This window comes from Polypterus senegalus, chromosome 17, assembly GCF_016835505.1.
Source record: "Polypterus senegalus isolate Bchr_013 chromosome 17, ASM1683550v1, whole genome shotgun sequence".
NCBI classification, from domain to species: domain Eukaryota; kingdom Metazoa; phylum Chordata; class Cladistia; order Polypteriformes; family Polypteridae; genus Polypterus; species Polypterus senegalus.
This window is the reverse complement of record NC_053170.1, coordinates 77139694-77162903: the sequence shown is the minus strand read 5'-3', so window position 1 is coordinate 77162903 and position 23210 is coordinate 77139694. Positions and strand designations below refer to the sequence as shown.

The 23210-nt window shown below is 37.7% G+C and overlaps 1 protein-coding gene across 4 annotated transcripts in view; it reads right to left on the bottom strand.

Moving 5' to 3' along the window:
* Window positions 1-23210, bottom strand: part of macf1a (microtubule actin crosslinking factor 1a) — an 826555-nt gene that overhangs the window by 295339 nt on the left and 508006 nt on the right. For all 4 annotated transcript variants that reach the window (XM_039739817.1, XM_039739818.1, XM_039739819.1 and 1 more), the window contains 2 exons: window positions 8439-8609; window positions 7781-8311 (listed from right to left, as the gene is read on the bottom strand). In XM_039739817.1, coding sequence (XP_039595751.1) covers window positions 7781-8311; window positions 8439-8609 — 702 coding nt within the window. The remainder of the gene's footprint in view (window positions 1-7780; window positions 8312-8438; window positions 8610-23210) is intronic.

Sequence of the window (23210 nt, the reverse complement as noted above, 5' to 3'; positions counted from 1 at the left end):
AAATGCATGGTTTGAGGGAACAATTCAGAGTGAACAATCTAGAATAGGGGAATGAGAGTTAAAAAGCGGCATGCTTCACAGTTATAACACTGAAGTGGAAGAGGAGCAGTGTAAAAAAGTTGAACAAGTCCAATTACAAATAGAAAACTTGAGGGGTTTCCCATGGTGAGAGCAGTGGGAATTTAGCTAGGAAGCAATCAATAAAAGCTCATCATTTTCTAATTCCTGAAATGTGTGCTGATGTTGCTCCTCCCTGACTGATTGAAGGTGTTACAATACAATTAAGTTAAATATGTACCTAAAGAATTATATACAGTACACATTCAATAACGTAATTATATAATACATTTAAAAATTTAACAAAGTAAAATTTTCATTTAAAGGTTTTAACATTTTGTATAATGCAGTTCACAATGATATGCCACATGTCAATATGTAGCACTGATGTTCATTTTCTTGATTTACACATACGGACATAGGTGTAGGGGAAGGGTTTATGTCAGTCCTAATGCAATAGAGAAAAGGTAAAAATTACGATCTTTTATTTTTCATTTCATGTTTCTATAAGAATACTGAATCAATTTCATATCACATAAGTTCTAAATAAGTTAACTTTGAGTGGCACTAAAACTAAAATAAGTGTCTAGTACCTCCGTATTTAACTCGCCTGTCTACCAGGAAGCTTACGATGTTGACTGACCTAATACGATGACACATTTCTGTGAAATAGAAGTGTAATGTTTATCTCTATCCATTATTGCAGTTTGCAATATACTGACTAATTTATGCAAGGAATGCAACCTAACCATCCAAGTAATGTGCAGTGTCAGTTCTTAAGCGATATAGTAGCTATAGAGAACTATTTTAATATGCTGGGGCAAAGGTGTAAGTTAAGGATTTGTCCTGTTAGAGAATGTTTCTGTGTTTAATAAGATGTTATATTTCTAGCACAGTTTTTGGAGCAATTGATAAAAGTGTACATAAATATTTGTTTTGAATTTAAACTTAAGTTTTTTTTTTTTTAAAAAGACATTCTGCAGGTTCCTGCCGCTAACAACTCAAGTGTGCTGGTGACCATTGATGTCAAAAGTGGCTGCAGAATTGCAGAAGGTAGCTTGTGTGGCATTCAGACCAGAGCCCAATTCATCAGATCAGGAGTTCGAGATATTGATATCCTATGCTTTGGTGTATTGGACCGCAGGGCCTAATTCATACTTTTACTGTGCAGGGTTCTATGTTCTTTGCCAGAGCCCACTTTAACTGTCCTTGATTCACCTTACAATTAGTTCATTCATTTGCAATTTTATAGCAGTTGTTCACCAAGTATTTGAATTTTTCTTGCCCTAGAAGTTGGAACAACCACATAATCTCGATTTTTCTGCAGCAACGTCTTTCAAGGAAAATTTGAACCATTGAGTTATGGATAGAATAGGAGGAAAGGCTAATGATCTGCAAGCACAGCAAGGCAAATTAACTCCATTTCATAATCAATATCTATTTATTGAATATTTGTAACTATTTTATTAATGTAAAGAATGCACAATTATTATTTTCATTTTATTGAGTTTAACCTGTGTAGCAATTAGGGTAGTATAATTGAAGGTATAATTGAAATTTGATTAGCATAACATGGTTAGCATTTAGAGTAAACAGTAAATATTTTTAGATGTACAGTACTTGTAACATGTGAGTCTATTAATACCTGGTGGAAAAAAAAAAGTTTTAAGGATTATTGTTTGTATGTAGTTTGGACTGTTGATCAAAATTTAACACATGATTATTAGCACTTGCAGCATTACCAGTTAAAAGTCAGTCCAATTTTAAGCTTTCTTGGTCAATGATTTTAATAACAGAATGAATAATATAGATTTAATACAAAGGGAAAGGTGAAGATAGAGTTTAAACGAGAAGACTTGAAGCAAGCAAAATGTACCATTTGTTTTGACCCATTTTTTTTTCTCATGAAGAATGTGAATTTTATTGTGTAATAGTAAATGATACAGAAGGGTGTAACAAACGTGAATATTGATGTATTAGGAATTTTGCATTAGGATTACATACAACATCATGACACACATTTTATGATATTGGGTTTAAGGTTTAAATGTGTTAAATTAGATAGATGGTATAGTATAAACCTTTAAAATATGCAGAACATAATATAAGGTAAATGAAGTTTGTGGGATAATGCTAACAGAGTTTCTATGAACTTGAGTAATTAGGGCCATACCAACAGAATTAGTTGGTGGCAAAACAGGACAAATAATTGATATTACGACTTCATGGGCCTAAGTAATGTAGAACAGAGGGCGCCCCAATGCGTTGATCGCGATCGACCGGTAGATCACAAAGATAGTGTAGGTAGATCGCGTTGAATTCAAAAAAATGTGTTTTTAAACGTTAGTCCATATATCTACCCTATGGCATTTGCCACTTGATTGACATACAGGGCGGCCAGTCTGAGTTCTCTTCTAACACACTAGTCATCCCATACGCACGATCAAACGCGCGAGCTACTGCAAAACTCTGGCTAAGATCTAGTTAGCCATCCAATTTATATCAACTAAAGAAGGGATTTAAAAAAAAATTGTTTGGGGAGGGTATGGGCTGGATGTGGAATTTGGAAGAGGATCTTTTTCTCACAATGTCACAATCGAAGTTCGTTTGTCTGATCTGTCAATCTATCATTGCTATTCCAAAGAAGGAAAATGTGGAAAGGCATTTTCGAACTCTTCATATAAACTACGAAACTGACATCCTTCCAAAAAGCGATATGAGAAAGAGAAAAGAAAGGGAACTAAAATCGCAGTTAATCGGACAGATGTCGTTTTTCACTTGGCTGAATTCAAAAGCTCCTTGACTGCATTATTCTGCTCTACTTATTTATGCGAGCCAGCCTTTTCCAACATGACGATTATTAAATCCAAATACTGTAGTGACCATAAATATATTGAATTGTGATTGTGCCATAAAGGTTATTCAGTTATGCAAGGTACGACAACATACATTTTATGTATAAAATATACTCAGTGTGTGTGTGTGTATATATATATATATATATAGATATAGATAATTTTTAATGTAGGTAGAGCATTTCAACCTGGTCATTTTAAAAGTACCTTGCAAGCCGAAAAAATGTGGGCACCCCTGATGTAGAAGATAGCAAAACAAAGTAATAATTTAACAGAGATGGAGCATCTTATGCATGAAGTAGTGAGTGCACAGTTTGCGAAAATGGACAACCCAGATACAAACCAAGGATCCCAGCTGGTGGCAGAAGACTTTAACATCAATAAGAAACTTGGGCACAACCCTTGCAATTTATATGTGACCTTAACATAAGCCAGTGGCTTGCATTAATGAGAGTAGTGCCGGACATCTACTGAAGGGAGGATAGACACCTACTTTCAGCAAGATGGTTGTTTTTATGCAGCAAAGGTGATCATCTAATTTAAGACCACAGCAGGATGAAAATTGGGGAAATTTTTTGGATGAGAGCACAAGGATGTGAGCATGGCTGTGTGTACGAGGAGTCTAACTCTGGTTATTTTTGTACACATCATTGGCAACATAAATTAGAAATATTTTGAAGTTTTCAGGTAAATACTTGTGCTGTCTGTGTCGCCACCAACAATAATATTAAATCATCTGACCATTGAAAAATATAGGACTAGGTACACTTCTGTGAAGTAAGATTGCTAATGTTTGTACACATATACAGTGGTGTGAAAAACTATTTGCCCCCTTCCTGATTTCTTATTCTTTTGCCTGTTTGTCAAACAAAATGTTTCTGATCATCAAACACATTTAACCATTAGTCAAATATAACACAAGTAAACACAAAATGCAGTTTTTAAATGATGGTTTTTATTATTTAGGGAGAAAAAAATTTCCAAACCTACATGGCCCTGTGTGAAAAAGTAATTGTCCCCTGAACCTAATAACTGGTTGGGCCACGCTTAGCAGCAATAACTGCAATCAAGCGTTTGCGATAACTTGCAATGTGTCTTTTACAGCGCTCTGGAGGAATTTTGGCCAACTCATCTTTGCAGAATTGTTGTAATTCAGCTTTATTTGAGGGTTTTCTAGAATGAACCGCTTTTTTAAGGTCATGCCATAGCATCTCAATTGGATTCAGGTCAGGACTTTGACTAGGCCACTCCAAAGTCTTCATTTTGTTTTTCTTCAGCCATTCAGAGGTGGATTTGCTGGTGTGTTTTGGGTCATTGTCCTGTTGCAGCACCCAAGATCGCTTCAGCTTGAGTTGACGAACAGATTGCCGGACATTCTCCTTCAGGATTTTTTGGTAGACAGTAGAATTCATGGTTCCATCTATCACAGCAAGCCTTCCAGGTCCTGAAGCAGCACAACAACCCCAGACCATCACACTACCACCACCATATTTTACTGTTGGTATGATGTTCTTTTTCTGAAATGCTGTGTTCCTTTTACGCCAGATGTAACGGGACATTTGCCTTCCAAAAGTTCAACTTTTGTCTCATCAGTCCACAAGGTATTTTCCCAAAAGTCTTGGCAATCATTGAGATGTTTCTTAGCAAAATTAAGATGAGCCCTAATGTTCTTTTTGCTTAACAGTGGTTTGCGTCTTGGAAATCTACCATGCAGGCTGTTTTTGCCCAGTCTCTCTCTTATGGTGGAGTCGTGAACACTGACCTTAATTGAGGCAAGTGAGGCCTGCAGTTCTTTAGACGTTGTCCTGGGGTCTTTTGTGATCTCTCGGATGAGTCGTCTCTGTGCTCTTGGGGTAATTTTGGTCGGCCGGCCACTCCTGGGAAGGTTCACCACTGTTCCATGTTTTTGCCATTTGTAGATAATGGCTCTCACTGTGGTTCGCTGGAGTCCCAAAGCTTTAGAAATGGCTTTATAACCTTTACCAGACTGATAGATCTCAATTACTTCTGTTCTCATTGGTTCCTGAATTTCTTTGGCTCTTGGCATGATGTCTAGCTTTTGAAGTGCTTTTGGTCTACTTCTCTGTGTCAGGCAGCTCCTATTTAAGTGATTTCTTGATTGAAACAGGTGTGGCAGTAATCAGGCCTGGGGATGGCTACGGAAATTGAACTCAGGTGTGATACACCACAGTTAGGTTATTTTTTAACAAGGAGGCAATTACTTTTTCACACAGGGCCATGTAGGTTTGGATTTTTTCTCCCTAAATAATAAAAACCATCATTTAAAAACTGCATTTTGTGTTTACTTGTGTTATATTTGACTAATGGTTAAATGTGTTTGATGATCAGAAACATTTTGTGTGACAAACATGCAAAAGAATAAGAAATCAGGAAGGGGGCAAATAGTTTTTCACACCACTGTATATATATATGGACGGCATGGAGGCACAGTGTTAGCACTGCTGCCTTGCAGTTAGGAGATCCTCCCTGCATGGAGTTTGCATGTTCTCCCCGTGTCTGCGTAAGTTTCCTACGGGTACTCCGGTTTCCTCTCTCTGTCGAAAAACGTGCAGGTTAGGTGCATAAATTGTCTCTAGCATGTGCACGGTGAGTGCGTGCACCCTGCCTGGGGTTCGTTTCCTGCCTTGCGCCCTGTGTTGGCTGGGATTGGCTCCAGCAGACCCCCATGATCCTGTAGTTTGGATATAGCGGGTTGGATGATGGATGGAGAGATATATATATATATATATATATATATATATATATATATATATATATATATATACACACACACACACACACATTTAAATTTATATAAATATATACATACAACATAAAATACCTGTGGTGAAAATATACTTTTGAATTGTTATTACTCCAGTATGCTTAGAATACAGTCAATCATTAGAAAGAAAAAAAAAAGAATATTTACTAGCAAAGTGAAAGTAGATCACTACTTATTGGTCTAAATTAATTACAAATATGGTATAAAACAAACAATAAGTGATGGCCTAAGTATTTACCCCTTTAATTTGACACACCTAAACTATCACTGGTGCAGCCTATTGATTTTAGAACTTAAATAATTAGGTAAATAATGATTGAATAAGTATATGCCCACTTAAAGTTAGTCAATACTCTTTGGCAGCAATTCTAGCTTTGAGTCTATGTGGACAGGATTCTGTCTTTTCCACCATTCTTCTTGGTAAAATTTGCAAAGCTGTATCGGGGTAAAAGGAAATCATAAGTGGATAGCCTTTTTCAGGTCCACCCAAAAATTCTCTTTTGAATTGAGATCTACTGATTAGGCCACTCCATGACATTAACATTCTATTTTTAATCAACATTTTACTTTGCCTTTATGCTTCAGTTTGTTCTCTTGCTAGAAAATAAATGCAGGTTTCTTGCAGACTGCACCATATTTTCTTCCAGGACTTCCCTGTATTTTGCACCATTCATTCTAACATCTACCTTCACAAGATTTTCAGGACCTGCAACAGATAAGCCTTCCCATAACATTTTTCCCCCACAAAAGTAGTAGTGTTTGCTTTTATGTACCAAGGTGGTACGGTGCTCGTAATTTCATTGTAATTTTTTACATTGACAATAAAGGTTTTCTATAATGCATCAGGATGGAAATGGAATATTTGGAATAATGTGCACTGTTTGACTTTCATCAAACATGATGATTAGTCTGATGGCCAAAGCACCTATTTTTATCCGATCTGACCATAGGAACTTTCCTCCAGCATCTCCCATGTGAATTGAGGTATCTTTCCTGTGTGTGTGTTTTTAAAAAACAGTAGCTTTCTCTTTGTTATCCTCTTATAAATCTATGGTTGGTGAAGCACAGCTGTTGCATGCATAGTGTAGCTTGTATCATCGTCAGGGTTATAACAGGTCTCTTGGTGGCCTCCACCGTTAGAATTCTTCTATGATCACTCAGGTTTTGTGAATGGCCTGCCCTGGGTACACTTATAGTTGTTCCACACTCTTCCCATTTCTTTTTGTTTCATTTAACTGCAATTCAGCACAGGCTCTCCACTACAGAATGCCCATAATGGGGTAGGTAGCTAGTCGGCCGAGATTTCCAAGACTGTGTCAATGGCTCTTATTTATTTACAATTTTTAACTCAACTGTAGTTCCTAAATTAATGAATGGTCAGATATTGTTACTTTCAATTTATGTTAATCAGTTTCTACTTTGTTTTCAGTACATTTTAACAGATGGGTATCTTCATATGTACTAATTCTGCATTTAGTGATTATTATAATCTGTACTTTTTGTGAATAAATACTTAGATACTCAGGTGAACATTACTCTGAACCTGCATTTATTGAAGAGAGCTATAAAAATTAATACAAATTTATTGCACTGTATCAAACTCCAAGGGATATTCAGTGACATGTAAATTTTCTTGTGCCCATCCCCAGACTTGTACGTTTCAATCACTTTTTCGGGGAGTTGCTTGGAGTGTTGTTTTGACTGTGTAGGTTCAGCTGTGAACTGGACCTTGTAAATAAGGTGCATTTATACTACAATCAAATGAAATCCCTTAACAACATACAGATCTCCATTTAACTAATTATGCAACTTCTAAAAGCAATAGGTTGAACCAGTGATAATTTAGGTGTGTCCTATTACAGAGGATGTTGGTGCCATCAGTTATTCTGCGTTTCATATTTATAAATAATTTAGACCACTGTGAACAGATTTAGTTTAACTTTGCCATTATGGAGATTATGGAGAACAATAAAATATGAAAATGTCCTAAGGGGTGAATACTTTTTATGGGCATGATAATTATTATCTCATTATAAATAAAAAGAGAAATTTTAAAATAAAACACAAAATTGCATGTACTCACCTTATCACGCAGCTTTGAGTACCTTTCAGTGGAATCATCCATTTTATTCTTCACTAGCTGTACAGCAGAGAGGATGTCAAGCTCAGTCCATCCACTAGTGTGGATTAATGCTACCATGTCAAGAACTTTCTGACCAGAAATGGTAACAAATCTCAAATCTGCCTTGTGACAAATTATGTCATCCGAGTGCAGCTTTTGCTTTTCCAGTATTTCTTGAAGATCCTTGACATTCTCAATATTTACATTTAAAGAGCATATTCCATTTTCACTCTGTTCTAACCAGTTCACAAATTCGGTGTGCTCTTGTAAGAATTTGATTTGTTCCTCCTTAAACATCTGCATTTGTCTGAGCTGGAGCTCACATTTTGCCAGCTGACTTTCATACTGTTTGGACAATTGAGCCAGATCATCACTGAGTTGCTGACACTCCTCTGAAGGCAAGTTAGCAGTCTGTCTATCTAGGAAGGCCTGTGCTGATTTTGTAGTCATGATAATACTTTGCTGTTGAGATAACAGCACTTGATGATAAGCCTAATGAAGAGAACAGAATTATTATCATAAAATCCAAACAACACCCTTTTTACAAGAAACCTTCTCCCTAAAAAGTTTGCATTGATGAGATGTATTTACCAGTTTATAAGACAGTGGCAGTACTCACCATGATTCTCTTATACTGAGAATCAATCCCAACTTCAGGCTGCAACAAAGAGTCAGTTTCTGATTGCTGAATCTCTCCTTCTGCTTCTGATGGACTAGGTAACGAGGACACCAATCCAAGTAGCTGATCAACTTTACATCTAGTTTCCTTTAATGTAGTCATTACTTTAACCTAAAATAAATTGATGTTTAGAAATAATAATAATGTTTATAACCCAAAATGTTGGAGGAAACCAAGATCCTCAAAGTTCTCAGCATTTTTTTCTTTATTTTATCTTCCCAAGAATTTAATAATTCTAAGTCAATAATATTGCTTAATGACTAAGACAATGGGTGGAGATAAACCAAAGTGTGAAATACTCGGGGGCCCAGGCAGTTTCAGACTTTCTATGTAACTATTTACAACCCCTGAAAGCCACAAAATCAAAACAGTCAGGGAGTATATTATAGTGTTATAAAACAGTGCACAATAATGGTTTAGATGAAAAAATGCTTAAAATATGAAGTGGAAGGTCATTATTATAAGGTGTTTCCTTTTACTTATTATAGCTTGTTTTAACTTTGAAATAGCAGAGACAGAGATGACAGTTCTGTCTCACAATTAAAGAATGCAAACATATCTTCCTCTTCAAAGGAGTGTGCATCAGGAGCAGAGAATGTCAGAGAGAGAGACAGAGAGAGAGAAAAGCAAACAATCAAAACTCAATAGGACCACCGGACAAAGCAGCTGCAAGGAAAGGAGCAATGTGAAGGTAGTCTTTCAGCATTTTTTAGAGGAGCGTCCGTATTCTTTAGGCAAACAGCATCTGTGCAAACAGCCCCTCTGCTCACACTTCCTCCATCAGGAGCAGAGAATGTCAGAGAGAGTGAGAGAGACAGAGAAAAGCAAACAATCAAAAATCAATAGATGCTATTCGGGCTTTCAAGCATGCAAAGCACCGCGCGGGAAGCATATCTTATATCATTGAGGAATTTTATTTAATACGTAATACGTGCTCTGATTGGGTAGCTTCTCAGCCATCTGCCAATAGCGTCCCTTGTATGAAATCACCTGGGCAAAACAACTGAGGAAGCATGTACCATAAATTAAAAGACCCACTGTCCGCAGAAATCCGCGAATCAGCAAAAAATCCGTGATATATATTTAGATATGTTTACATTTAAAATCCGCGATGGAGTGAAGCCGCAAAAGTCCAAGCGTGATATAGCGAGGGAATCATTGTATTCTGCTGTTCCAGAGAAACTAAGGTGACCCCTTGATTGCCACAGTATATATCATATACTGGGTCAACTTATGTTGATATTATGTCATATCAATAACACAATGAGACTTCGGTTCTATATTCCAGTGCCATGGAATTTGGGGACTGACCAAATTAGAAAATGTCTACTCATATGTCTTACAAAGTGTCTTAAAATGATGAACACAGAGCACTTCATGCAAGGGATCAAATTTTACTTCTTTTTGTTAAGTTTCTACTTGTTTTACATTAATTAGTATTGATGCCCCACAGATACAGCACTCTGTTGATGTCTGAGTGGAATCTGATTAATTTTCACATAGCTGTGTGGGTCTTCCTCTGAAACACTTTGGTACGCAGCAATTCAAAATTGACTCTGTATATGTGTGTATGTTTTTTGTTTTCTTCTTTATTTCTAACTATTTAGCATTTCCTTCATAACATAACCCTCTGTCATTCATTTGTTTTACAAAAATGGCTTTATCAAAATAAAAGTGTATCTTACAAAAAAATTAATTATAGCTTTTTAGCAGTTTCTTTTTGAGCCAATGAATGCTTGCACTCTTTTGAGTTTGTCATTCATGACAACCATGTAAAACTAACCGGGGTGGGGGGATTGAATAATACTAAAAGAGTCCAAAGTAAAACACATGTCAGTAAATGATTCACTGGAAATACTCTGCTACCTACTATGATATAAAGATGTATACAAGTACTTTGTACATAAAAACAAACAAACAAAAAATACACCTTTACACTTTACATTGGTTCCTCTTCAGAAATCTTGATACTTTTGAAGTGCTTATATTACAAGTATTTTTAAAAAGACTGCTTCACAAAAGGTGTTCCTGAAGTCTAATGTATGTTGGTGCTGAAATTAGCTATTTTCCTGCAGCAAGTGAGTGGAGCTAGTTTAAGATGCTTAGCTGTATGGACAGTTAATTGGCAATGTAATTTTCTACCAAATTTAAGACATACGACTGGCAAAGTATGAAATACTGTGGTGATGAAGTTGTGAATTATGACACAGAGTAACATTATTTTCAAAAACAGTTTATGGTACTTCTATACAGCAGAAACTGTTCAAAGTAAAAAAAAGTTTGTGTTCATGACACTTGAGCTTGAAAGAGAAATACAGCTGATCTATCCAAAAGCCAAACTAGAAAGGATAACTGGACTACACTGTTATCATAGTCTGACATGCCAGCAGTTTAAGTGAGTGCTTATTGTGTGTGTGTGTGTGTTTTTTTTTTAACAAGAGCTTACACCCAACAAAAATAGTTCTAACTGAAAAAATGAACGCTATCTAAACTAAGTTCTGGTTGCATACAAGCAGAGAACAGCAGCGCACATGTGTTTTTTCTAATATTTTGTTTTAATTATCTTAGTGTAAATTATGTTTTTATGTGTGGCAAGGTAGAGCAGTGGCTAGTTCTCCGACTTCACAGCTCCAGGGGTCAGGATTGAAACTAATCTGGTGACAGTGTATGTGGATATTTACCAGTTCTTCCAGAGTTGGCTCCTCCTGTGTGCCTACTATGCAGGTTAAGACTGGCTGACATCTCCACTTTCTGTATGTGACAGTGAGTATTGGCATGCAATACTGTGATTCATTGGTGCCTTGTCCAGACTTGGTTCTCAATGCTGTCAAAACCTCTATTTACCTACGCTTCTTTCATTTAAAATTAAGAAAAAAGGTATTCAGTACATCATGCAATACATATTGTCGTATGCAACCTATGAAGTGAATAAACAAGAATTTGAGGTTACTTAAGTGGAAGAAGAATTCTAGGGTAACATAGCTTATATCCTATAGCATAAAGTTTGTTAATGAATGTCAGAAACCTTTGCTGGCATGTCAGGAGGCCAGACAGGGGTCAAGTGAACAACAAAATGTACTGAACAACAACTAAGAAATCAGCAGATGTCCTGTAAACAACCAGAAAGGACAGTTGTTATATGCAAAGAAGGTTCAAGGGTGGTTGCTCATCTCAAAATGTGTAAGAAGAACTGGAATATAATAGATTTTTATTTTGTAAATGAGTAAATGTACGCATTGATTGACATCATATTTAAATTCAATAGTTTATAAAATTAACCTGTATTTTTTGTTTCTCTGATCATTCTGATCATACTGTAACAGACTGCTTTTGAAGAATAATCCCTCCAAGGAATTTTGCTGAGGAGTAATTAAAAGATACAATGAACAACTTTTCTCCTTCCTGATTACTAAATTGTCCTGTTAGAGGATGTTTCTGTGTTTAATAAGATGTTAAATTTCTACTACAGTTTTTGGCGCCTAACGTTAAGGCATTCAGTATCCCGGAGGGAACTCCCAACAGAATCTCAAAAGACATAAAGCCAACGAGATAATTATGGTGCGCCCGAAATTAGAACTGACAATTATCTTAGTCATGGAGGCGATCGGCCTGTGGCACTGCTGAGATGTTCTGGAAGCCCAGGATGCTTTGATAAGGGCCTTCAACTTGTATGTTTTTTTGACTATTGTTTTTCATGAAAAATGTGAATTTTATTGTGTAATAATAACTGATACAGAAGGATGAAACAAATGCAAATATTAATGTATTAAGAACTTTGCATTAGGATTAACAATAGGACACACATTTTATGATATTGGATTTTAAGGTTTAAATGTGCTAAATTAGATACAGGGTTTAGTACAAACCTTTAAAACATGTATAACATGAGAAAAGGGAAATGAAGTTTGTGGGATAGTGCTTACAGTGTTTTTAGGTACTGGGGTAATTAGGCCCATACAGACAGAAATAAGTTGGTAGTAATACAGGAGAATTAATTATTATGGCTTTTTGGGCCTAAGTAATATAGAAGATGGCAAAAACAAAGTAATAATTTGGCACAACAGAGATGGAGCTTCTTATGCATGGAGTAGTCAGTGTGCAGTTTGTGAAACTGGAAAGCCCCAATACAAATTAAAGATCCCAGCTGATGGCAGAAGACTTTAACATCAATAAGAAGCTTGGGTACAACCCTTACAATTTTAAAGTGACCTTGACATAAGATAGTGGCTTGCATTAACACTAGAATTACCAGAGCCAATGAAAAAACTTGTAGATCCATCCAACCTTAAATCGCTTCTTAAATCCGTTCACACCTCTCCGCCAGTGTCTTTTGTCATCTTAATGTGCTAATAAAGACAAGCTGCAAGCAGCCGGCTATTCCATACCCCCACCGACCCCGTGCATGAACTTCTCCCAGCTCATGCCTTGACTGATTATCTGCAAGTGTAGTGGAGTTTTAGAGTGGAACTAATAGATCGTTATTTGGAACACACGCATTTCATCTGTGTTCCATTTCTACAATCTGTGTAAATACATTTATACTATAAATTGTATGAAGCCTGAAGTCCAAACATCAAATAAACACTTTCACAAAAGGTTCAAAGAACAATACAACAGCTTCTGTAGCATACTGTTAAGATTTGCTGACTCATAGCACAGCAGGCTTGCCATGCCTCAGAGACCCGAGTTCGATTCCCAACTGGGGAGAAAATGTTTTTTTTTTCTTTTTAACCTTCGCCACTCTGCCTGCCTGCCTGCCTATATAGTAATAACAGTAATTTTATTATTATGTAACAGCTTCCCTCTCTGCCTATCGTATATAGATAGATTGGAAGGAAAAGCATTGTATCTATCCCCTTAGCTGTTTTTTTATATATCTATTATACAGTGCCTATGGGGTGCCAAACAGGCAATTACAATGATTTTCGGAATATATAAAGTCATTCCTGAAAATATAAAGTCAAAACTTGAATAAATAGAGTAATTCCTGAATATAAAGTCAGCATTAGAATATATAAAGTCATTACCAAATATATAAAGTCAGCGTTGGAATATATAACCTCATTCCTGAATATATAAATTTAAAGTCACATTATATTGATATTGATTGAAACGACTCAGGCACATTTTTAGTAAACTTAATGAGTTCCTAATACAATGTAATGAACTAAGTTAACAAAAACATCTTCAGAAAAATATTTAAAAAAAACCCACTGTTCAGTTAATTCATTCAAAATGAAGTTATTTGCCCAGCATTTTGAACACTATATTCATTTATTCTTTTTGTATGGGTGCATTTTTGGACAAACCTCACAAGCCTGATCGACTGAGTGGCTTCTGTCGAAGTTTACCTTTCACTAGTACGAGTGAAATGATAAGCACGGAAATGTTATATATTCGGGAATATTTTATATATTCCTACGCTGACTTTATATATTCAAAAAATGAGTTTATATATTCCGACGCCGACTTTATATAATCAGGCTTTGATGTTATATATAATCAGGAGTGATTTTATATAGAGAGACAGACAGGCAGAGAAGTCACTAGCTATATAAATAAACAGGAAAGGCACATGTACTGAAAGAAAAAAAAGATCAACATGACACCTAGTTTCAGCAAGATAGCTATTTTTATGCAGCAAAGGTGATCATCTAATTTAAGACAGCAGGATATAACTTGGGGCAAGTTTGTGAATGAGAGCACAAGAATGTGAGCATGGTTGTTTGTATAAGGATTCTGTCTCTTGTTATCATTGCACACATGATTGGCACCATAAACTAGGGATTTTGGAAGTATTTAAAGTAAATACTTGTGCTGTTGGTGTTGCCACCAACAATAATATTAAATTATCTGATCATTGATGAAAAATATAGGACTAGGTACACTTCTGTGAACTAAGACAACTAATGTTTGATGGAAGCAAAGGAACTCAAATAGTTGCTTACAATGTGTTATCATACTTGAAAGTTATGAGGTTATGGGACACAAATCTGAGATTTATAGGAGAAAGCATGTAATGCAAGTATACTCTGAAGAAAATGGACTTTGATATTGTTATTGTCTGACTTGCTTTTCTATGTTCACTATTATTGATTTTACTAGCTATTGATTTATGTGATTTATCTCTATTAGCTATTATTGATTTATGTGATTTATCTTATCTTGGGTATTATTTCCACTGATTTATGTTATTTCTCCAAATTCAGCTAGCCAGGAATCTTACTTCTTTTTAGTCCCAAAGGGGGGGCATATTTACTATACACATATGTATTAAACATATTAAGAATAGAATTACAGTAGGAAACCGGTCCTTATAGTTTTAGTGGGGCATTAAGTAATCCCGAAAGGGGGAATGTGGAAGAATAATTCTAGGGTAACATAGCTTATATCTTAAAGAAATTGCATAAAGGGTTAATGAAGGTCAGAAACCTTTGCGGGCATGACAGGAGGCCAGGAAGGGGTCAAGTGAACCACATAATATACAAAAAGATGACTAGATGACTAAAAAATCAGCAGATGTCATGTAAACAACCAGAATTGACAATTGCTATATTCACAGAAATTTCAAGAAAAACCAGAATATAATATACCAGACTTTAATTTTTAATAAGTTGTTTGGGTATAAACCAAAGAACCAACCAGAGTAAATGTATGCATTGATTGACACTGTATGTAAATTCAATAGTTTATGAAATGAACCTCTATTCTTTCTTTCTCTGATCATTCTGACCATGTAACAGACTGCTTTTGAAGAATGCTGCCAAGGAATAATTAAAAAATACAACGAACACCATTTCTCCTGCTTGATTACTAATATTTCCTGTAAGAGGATGTTTCTTTCTTTAATAAGATGTTAAATTACTACCTCACCCATTTTATAGAATCCATAAGTAAACTGTATAAAAATAGTTTTAAAGCATGCAGTAAAGAGGTTGTTACCCCTTGTATGCATACCTCAGGGTGCTGCCAATAAAATCATGCTTACAGCTCTCATGGGGTCATATGATACAGTGTGGATGCAGTTCCACAGGTATGCCACATTAATTTCTTATGCAACAAGTTAGCAACAACTTACTAACAAAAATATGACAAACTTAATTATCATTTTTCGCTTATAGAGTGTAAGGTTGCTAGCAAGACTGAATGCGGTAAAATGTTAGTATTTTTACATGCGCTTTTTAAATTCTGTGTTTTTAAATAGCGCTCAAACAAAATATGCTTTTTTAAGAATGGTCATACATGTCAAATCACCCTATTTTTCAGAAATTCCACGCACTTCAGTCTCAAAAAATACCATGTGTACCCATGTTGTCCAGACACCCTTGTAAAATTATTTTGATGTTAAGATTAATATTTTCCAACATACAGCCAATTTTGTGAGGGAAGAGAGGTGTCAAATTTGACACTGCATTATTTTTTCATTAGTTTCATAAGGCCATATCTCAAGAACTAAGCTACCTAAGCAGAGTCAAATTTTGCATACTAAAACCTTTATATGTATAGTATGTAACTAAATGAAAATGTTTGGTTCAGATGACACCACTTGGTAAGTGCAGACCTTCAAAAATGGGGAAAAAAAAACAAATGTGTCTTTGGCTTTGCCATGTTTAGGCTTCTAACTGATACAGCATACTGAAATATTTTCCTTGTTTAAATACCTACAAAGGGATTTTAACACTAGAATTACCAGAGCCTACGAAAAAACTCGTAATTCCGTCCCACCTTAAACTGCTTCTTAAATCCCTTCACACCTCTCCGCCAGCGTCCTTTGTCTTCTAAATGTGCTGATAAAGAGAAGCTAGGAGCAGCTGGCTATTCCATCCCCCCACCAATTTAGAACGTGCACGAACTTCTCTCAGCTCAGGCCTTCATTGAGTATCTGGGAGTGAAGTGGAGTTTTAGAGTGGAAATAATAGATCGTTGTTTGGAACACACGCATTTCATGTCTGTTCCGTTTCTACAGTAATCTGTGTCAACACATTGTTAAAACGGAAACTTTTTATATTCTAGTAGTAGATGACAAAATGTAGGCATAAACTATATAATGTATGAAGCCTGAAGTCCAAATAGCAAAGAAACATTTTCACAAGAATAACACAATTGCACTTTTATTCAAACATATAACTGCAGAAACAAAAAGCCGCCTTAACATGCGACATTGACACCAGTTCACTGTAACTGACTCCGTGGCTCAATAGACTCAGCGCCCGCTTGGGAATCAAGGGGTCGCGGGTTCGATCCTGCGCCCCTCCATTTTGAGAAGTAAACTGCTCTTGTCTTACTGTTTTAGAATAAAAGCATACTTTTGATTTCAGTCTGTAACAGCCAGTGCAGTTTATGATCCTTGTAAAGGTTAGCTTTTTTTATTCACTTTTCACTCTCTCAGTCGCGTTCAGAATCAATCCATACAACCCCATCTGACACGGCTGTTTTCACTAAAAGACGCGCTATAGCTCTGCAGTGTACCACGATGCATACTAACGCACAATCACCCCGAAGTTCTGACACACAAACGCTGGCGAAGCTGCCTTCTTCGTATCTCACCGTCACTTGCTTTTCGTTTTATTGAGTGTTCCTGCCAGTCTCCGCATGTTGCTGTATGCTTTTTCTTTTGTACTACAGGATATGCAGAGGAAAGAATGGTAAAGACCAGTAACTTCGGTAGCTATATGCAATCATCAGACACTCCCCATCTGCCCGTGTCGTTCAAGCACAGGGACATATATTGGTGTAAAAGTATAACAAAAGTGCACTTTTATTCAAGTGCACTTTTTCCATCGCCTTTTCCTGTAAGAAGCAGTGTACACACTTCTCTCTATGCTGTGGTTTCTATTACACACCTGAAAGAAAGAGACAATATATGTGAAAATATAATCGCACTAATGCAATATTATTTGAAAACGAACAGCGTCAGATCGGGTGTGAATTTATGCAGGAACTGGAAATTCTCTGATGCGGGACCTTCCCCCAGGGAAGAAAGTACAGTGTCAGGTGCTCATTCAGTGTAATAGAAACCATAGCACAGAGAGGTGTGTACACTGCAACAAGTACACGTGTCGTAAATATAGGAAGTAACTTGCTTTCTTTTTTCTTCGGTTGTACAGGTAGTTTTGAATAAAAGTGCACTTGTTTTGTTTGTTGAAATGAAGTGTCTGTGCACTTTTCGTGGCATTACACGTGTATTTTTTGAGCATGCCCGTTTGAGCAGTATAAAAAGTATTGAAAAGTATAACAAAACAACGGGCAGATGGGGAGTGTCTGATGATTGCATATAGCGCCGAACTTACTGCTCTTTACTATTCTCTCCTCTGCGTGCCCTCGAGTACAAAAGAAACAGAATACAGGCGCTATACTGTAGCTCTGCGTTGTACCCGATGCATACTAACGCCCCCCCCACCTGGTTCTGACACACAGACGCTGGCGAAGCTGCCTTCTTCGTATCTCACCGTCACTTGATTTTCTTTTTATTCAGTTTTATTGAGTGTTCCTGCCAGTCCCGCATGTTGCTGTATGCTGGATAGAGAGAGTGTGTACACTGCTTCTTACAGGAAAAGCGATGGAAAAAGTGCACTTTTGTTATACTTTTACACCAATATATGTTCCTGTGCTTGAACGACATGGGCAGATGGGGAGTGTCTGATGATTGCATATAGCGCCGAAGTTACTGGTCTTTACCATTCTTTCCTCTGCATGTCCTGTAGTACAAAAGAAAAAGCATACAGCAACATGCGGCGACTGGCAGTAACACTCAATAAAACGAAAAGCAAGTGACGGTGAGATACGAAGAAGGCAGCTTCGCCAGCGTTTGTGTGTCAGAACCGGGGGTGATTGTGCGTTAGTATGCATCGTGGTACACTGCAGAGCTATAGCGCGTCTTTAGTGAAAACAGCCGTGTCAGATGGTGTTGTATGGATTGATTCTGAACGCGACTGAGAGAGTGAAAAGTGAATAAAAAAAAAAAAAAAGCTAACCTTTACAAGGATCATAAACTGCACCGGCTGTTACAGACTGAAATCAAAAGTATGCTTTTATTCTAAAACAGTAAGACAAGAGCAGTTTACTTCTCAAAACGGAGGGGCGCAGGATTGAACCCGCGACTCCTTGATTCCCAAGCGGGCGCTGAGTCTATTGAGCCACGGAGTCAGTTACAGTGAACTGGTGTCAATGTCGCATGTTAAGGCGGCTTTTTGTTTCTGCAGTTATATGTTTGAATAAAAGTGCAATTGTGTTATTCTTGTGAAAATGTTTCTTTGCTATTTGGACTTCAGGCTTCATACATTATATAGTTTATGCCTACATTTTGTCATCTACTACTAGAATATAAAAAAGTTTCTGTTTTAACAATGTGTTGACACAGATTACTGTAGAAACGGAACAGACATGAAATGCGTGTGTTCCAAACAACGATCTATTATTTCCGCTCTAAAACTCCACTTCACTCCCAGATACTCAATGAAGGCATGAGCTGAGAGAAGTTCGTGCACGTTCTAAATTGGTGGGGGGATGGAATAGCCGGCTTCTCTTTATCAGCACATTTAGAAGACAAAGGGCGCTGGCGGAGAGGTGTGAAGGGATTTAAGAAGCAGTTTAAGGTGGGACGGAATTACGAGTTTTTTCGTAGGCTCTGGTAATTCTAGTGTTAAGAAGGTTATAAAACACTATAAAAACCCAGTCACAGGGGAAGCACAAACCAGTGTGTTCCTTTGTGTCGGTCTCAAGCCCAGATAAATGGGAGGGTTACATCAGGTACGGCATTAGGTGTAAAATTTTGTCAAACCAATATGCGGACAACAATACAAATACAGGATTGGTTGAGCCCCGGGTACACAATGACCACCACCAGTACTGTTAGCTAAATGGGTGCTGGAGGAAATTCAGCTACTGTTGGTCGAAGTAGAAGAAGAATAAGGAGGAAAAGAAGAGGGAGGAAGACGTATCCTGAGGCAGGAGGAAAGGAGAAAAGTAAAGAGAGTGGAACTGAGGGTTGGAACTTTGAATGTTGGCAGTATGACTGATAAGGGGAGAGAGTTAGCAGATATGATGGAGAGAAGGAAGGTTGATATTGTGCATGCAAGAGACTAAATGGAAGGGGAATAAGGCCAGGTGGATCGTAGGTGGATTCAAATTGTTCTATTATGGTGTGGATAGGAGGAGAAATGGAGTAGGGGTAATTCTGAAGGAACAGTATGTCAAGAATGTTTTGGAGGTGAAAAGAGTGTCAGGCAGAGTAATGATTATGAAGCTGGAAATTGGAGGTGTGATGATGAATGTTGTTAGTGCATATGCCCCGCAAGTTGGGTGTGCAATGGATGAGAAAGAAGTTTTTGGAGCGAGTTGGATGAAGTGATGAACAGAAAGTGGCGTTTGAAGTGGATTTCAATGGACATGTTGGTGAAAGGTACAGAGGAGACGAGGAAGTGATGGGTAGGTATGGTGTCAACAAGAGGAATGAAGGAGATCAGAGGATAGTGGATTTTGCTAAAAGGATGGACATGGTTGAGATGAATATGTATTTTAAGAGGGAGGAACATAGGGTTACATACAAGAGTCAAGGAAAATGCACACAGGTAGATTACATCATATGCAGAAAAGTCAATCTGAAGGAGATTGAAGACTGCAAAGTGGTGGCATGGGAAAGTGTAGTTAAGCAGCATAGGATGGTGGTCTGTAGGATGACTTTGGAGATCAAAAAGAGGAATAGTGTGAGAACAGAGTCAAGGATCAAATGGTGGAAGTTCAAAAAGGAAGACTGCAAGGTTGAGTTTAGGGAGAAGGTGAGACAGGCACTCGGTGGTAGTGAAGAATTACCAGACAGTTGGGAAACTACAGCTGAAGTAGTAAGGGTGACAGCAAGAAGAGTGTTTGGCGTGACATCTGGACAGAGGAAGGAGGAAAAGGAAACCTAGTGGTGGAATGGGGAAGTACAGGAGAGTATAAAGAGGAAGAGGATGGCAAAGAAGTAGGATAGTCAGAGAGATGCAGAAAGCAGACAAGAGTACAAGGAGATAAGGCGCAAGGAGAAGAAAGAGGTGGCGAAGGATAAAGAAAAGGCGTATGACGAGTTGTATGAGAGGTTGGACACTAAGGAAGGAGAAAAGGACATGTACCGATTGGCTAGACAGAAGGACTAAGCTGGAAAGGATGTACAGCAGGTTAGGGTAATAAAGGATACAGATGGAAACGTACTCACAAGCGAGGACAGTGTGTTGAGCAGTGGAAAGAGTACAAAAGAGTGGAAGAGAAGTATGTAAGAGTTGTACAGGATATGTACAAGGGAAGTGTGACAGTGCTGAGGTCTGCAGTAGGAGTGACGGATGCATTCAAGGTGGAGGTGTGATTACATCAGGGATCGGATCTGAGCCCTTTCTTATTTGCAATGGTGATGGACAGGTTGACAGACGATGTTAGACAGGAGTCTCCATTGACTATGATGTTTGCTGATGACGTTGTGATCTGTAGCGATAGTAGGGAGCAGGTTGAGGAGACCTTGGAGAGGTGGAGATATGCTCTAGGGAGGAGAGGAATGAAGGTCAATAGAAACAAGACAGAATACATGTGTGTAAATGAGAGGGAGGTCAGTGGAATGGTTAGGATGCAAGGAGTAGAGTTGACGAAGGAGGATGAGTTTAAATACTTGGGATCAATAGTACAGAGTAATGGGAATTGTGGAAGAGAGGTGGAAAACAGAGAGCAGGCAGGGTGGAATGGGTGGAGAAGAGTGTCATGCGTGATTTGTGACAGATGTATATCAGCAAGAGTGAAAGGGAAGGTCTACAAGATGGTATTGAGACCATCTATGTTATACGGGTTGGAGATGGTGGCACTGACCAGAAAGCAGCAGACAGAGCTTGGAGATAGCTGAGTTAAAGATGCTGAAATTTGCATTGGGTGTGACAAGGATGGATAGGATTAGAAATGAGTACATTAGAGGGTCGGCTCAAGTTGGACGGTTGGTAGTCAAAGTCAGAGAGGCAAGATTGCGTTGGTTTGGACATGTGCAGAGGAGAGATGCCGAGTATATTTGGAGAAGGATGCTAAGGACAGTGCTGTCAGGCAAGAGAAAAAAAGAGGAAGGCCTAAGAGAAGGTTTATGGATGTGGTGAGAGAGGACATGCAGGTGATGGGTGTAACAGAACAAGATGCAGAGGACAGAAAGATATGGAAGAAGAGGATCCGCCGTGGCAACCCCTTATGGGAGCAGCAGAAAGAAGAAGTAGAATAAAAGATAAAAAACTGCACCAGGGTTTGACCAGCAGACCTCTCAAATGTAAAACAATCATTTTGGGTCTAATGTCTGGCCAGCTTAATGCACTGTGGGAATGTTCAGACATTTTTTTTTTTTTTATTAATTTTATTACAATCCATACAAAGCAATCAAGTTTTTACAAAAAGAAGAATTTAGTTAAGAACAGATCAATCCCCACCTATGAGAGAGAGAGCAAGCCAAACGGCGTAAAATTTAAGGCTTGTAAACATACCTAAATTAATAAATTCTCTGTGCTTTATAAACTTATTTTAAAATATTACTGATTAGATCCTGCCATGTTTTGAAAAAAGTCTGTACGGATCCTCTAACTGAGTATTTGATTTTTTCCAATTTCAAATAATATAACACATCAGTTTCCCACTGACTTAAAACAGAAGAGTTTGGGTTCTTCCAGTTTATCAGAATGAGTCTGCGTGCCAACAGTGTAGTGAATGCAATCACAATTTATTTGTCCTTCTCCACTTTAAGCCCCTCTGGAAGAACCCCAAACACAGCTGTTAATGGGTTAGGAGAGATTGTGAGTCCAAGGCCGTCTGAAAGGTAATTAAAATTTTTTGTCCAGAATTATGTGAATTTGTTGCATGCCCAGAACAAGTGACCCAGTGAGGCTGGGGCTTGGTTGTAACGTTCGCAGGTTGGATCATGCCCTGGAAACATTTTGGAGAGTTTTAGTCGAGACAGATGTGCTCGATATATAATTTTGAGTTGTATAATTGTATGCTTTGCACATATGGAGCTCGAGTGAATTCTCTGCATTGCTACTTTCCACTCCTTTTCTGATATATTAATTGAGAGATCTTTTTCCCAGTGTCCTCTTGCATCTTTGAAAGGAAGGGATTGTAAAATGATTTTATATATTGTAGAGATGGAGTCTAATTCCTTGAAATTAAGCAATATTTTTTCCAGTGTGGATGAGGGTGCAAGATGAGGAAAATTTGGAAGGTTCTGTTTAACAAAGTTCCTGATATGATATATATATACAGTGCAATCTCGGTTTACGAGTAACTTGGTTTACGAGTGTTTTGCAAGACGAGCAAAAATTTTTAATAAATTTTGACTTGATAAACGAGCGATGTCTTGCAATACGAGCAGTATGGGTACAGTTTGTCGGCTGAGCGTCATGTGATCACAACTGAGCTGATGGTTGTTCTCTCTCTCTCCTTATCTTGCTTGCTTGCTCATGGTCAGCGTCTCTCTCTCTCCTTATCTCGCTCGCCCAGCGCGTCTCTCTGTTTACTACAGCATTGTGACTGTGTGTGTGCGCTGTGAAGTGCGAGTCCCCATCATGCTCCCCAAAATATGAAGCTGAGTCTAAGTACTTTAACAATAGTTTTATTCAACTTGATACAGCAACAGCGCTGTTATTAATTGCAGCGGGATCTTTATAATGTTCCTAGTATGACCCATTGACGACAGGCGCTTATAGCATGTCTGCGATCTTT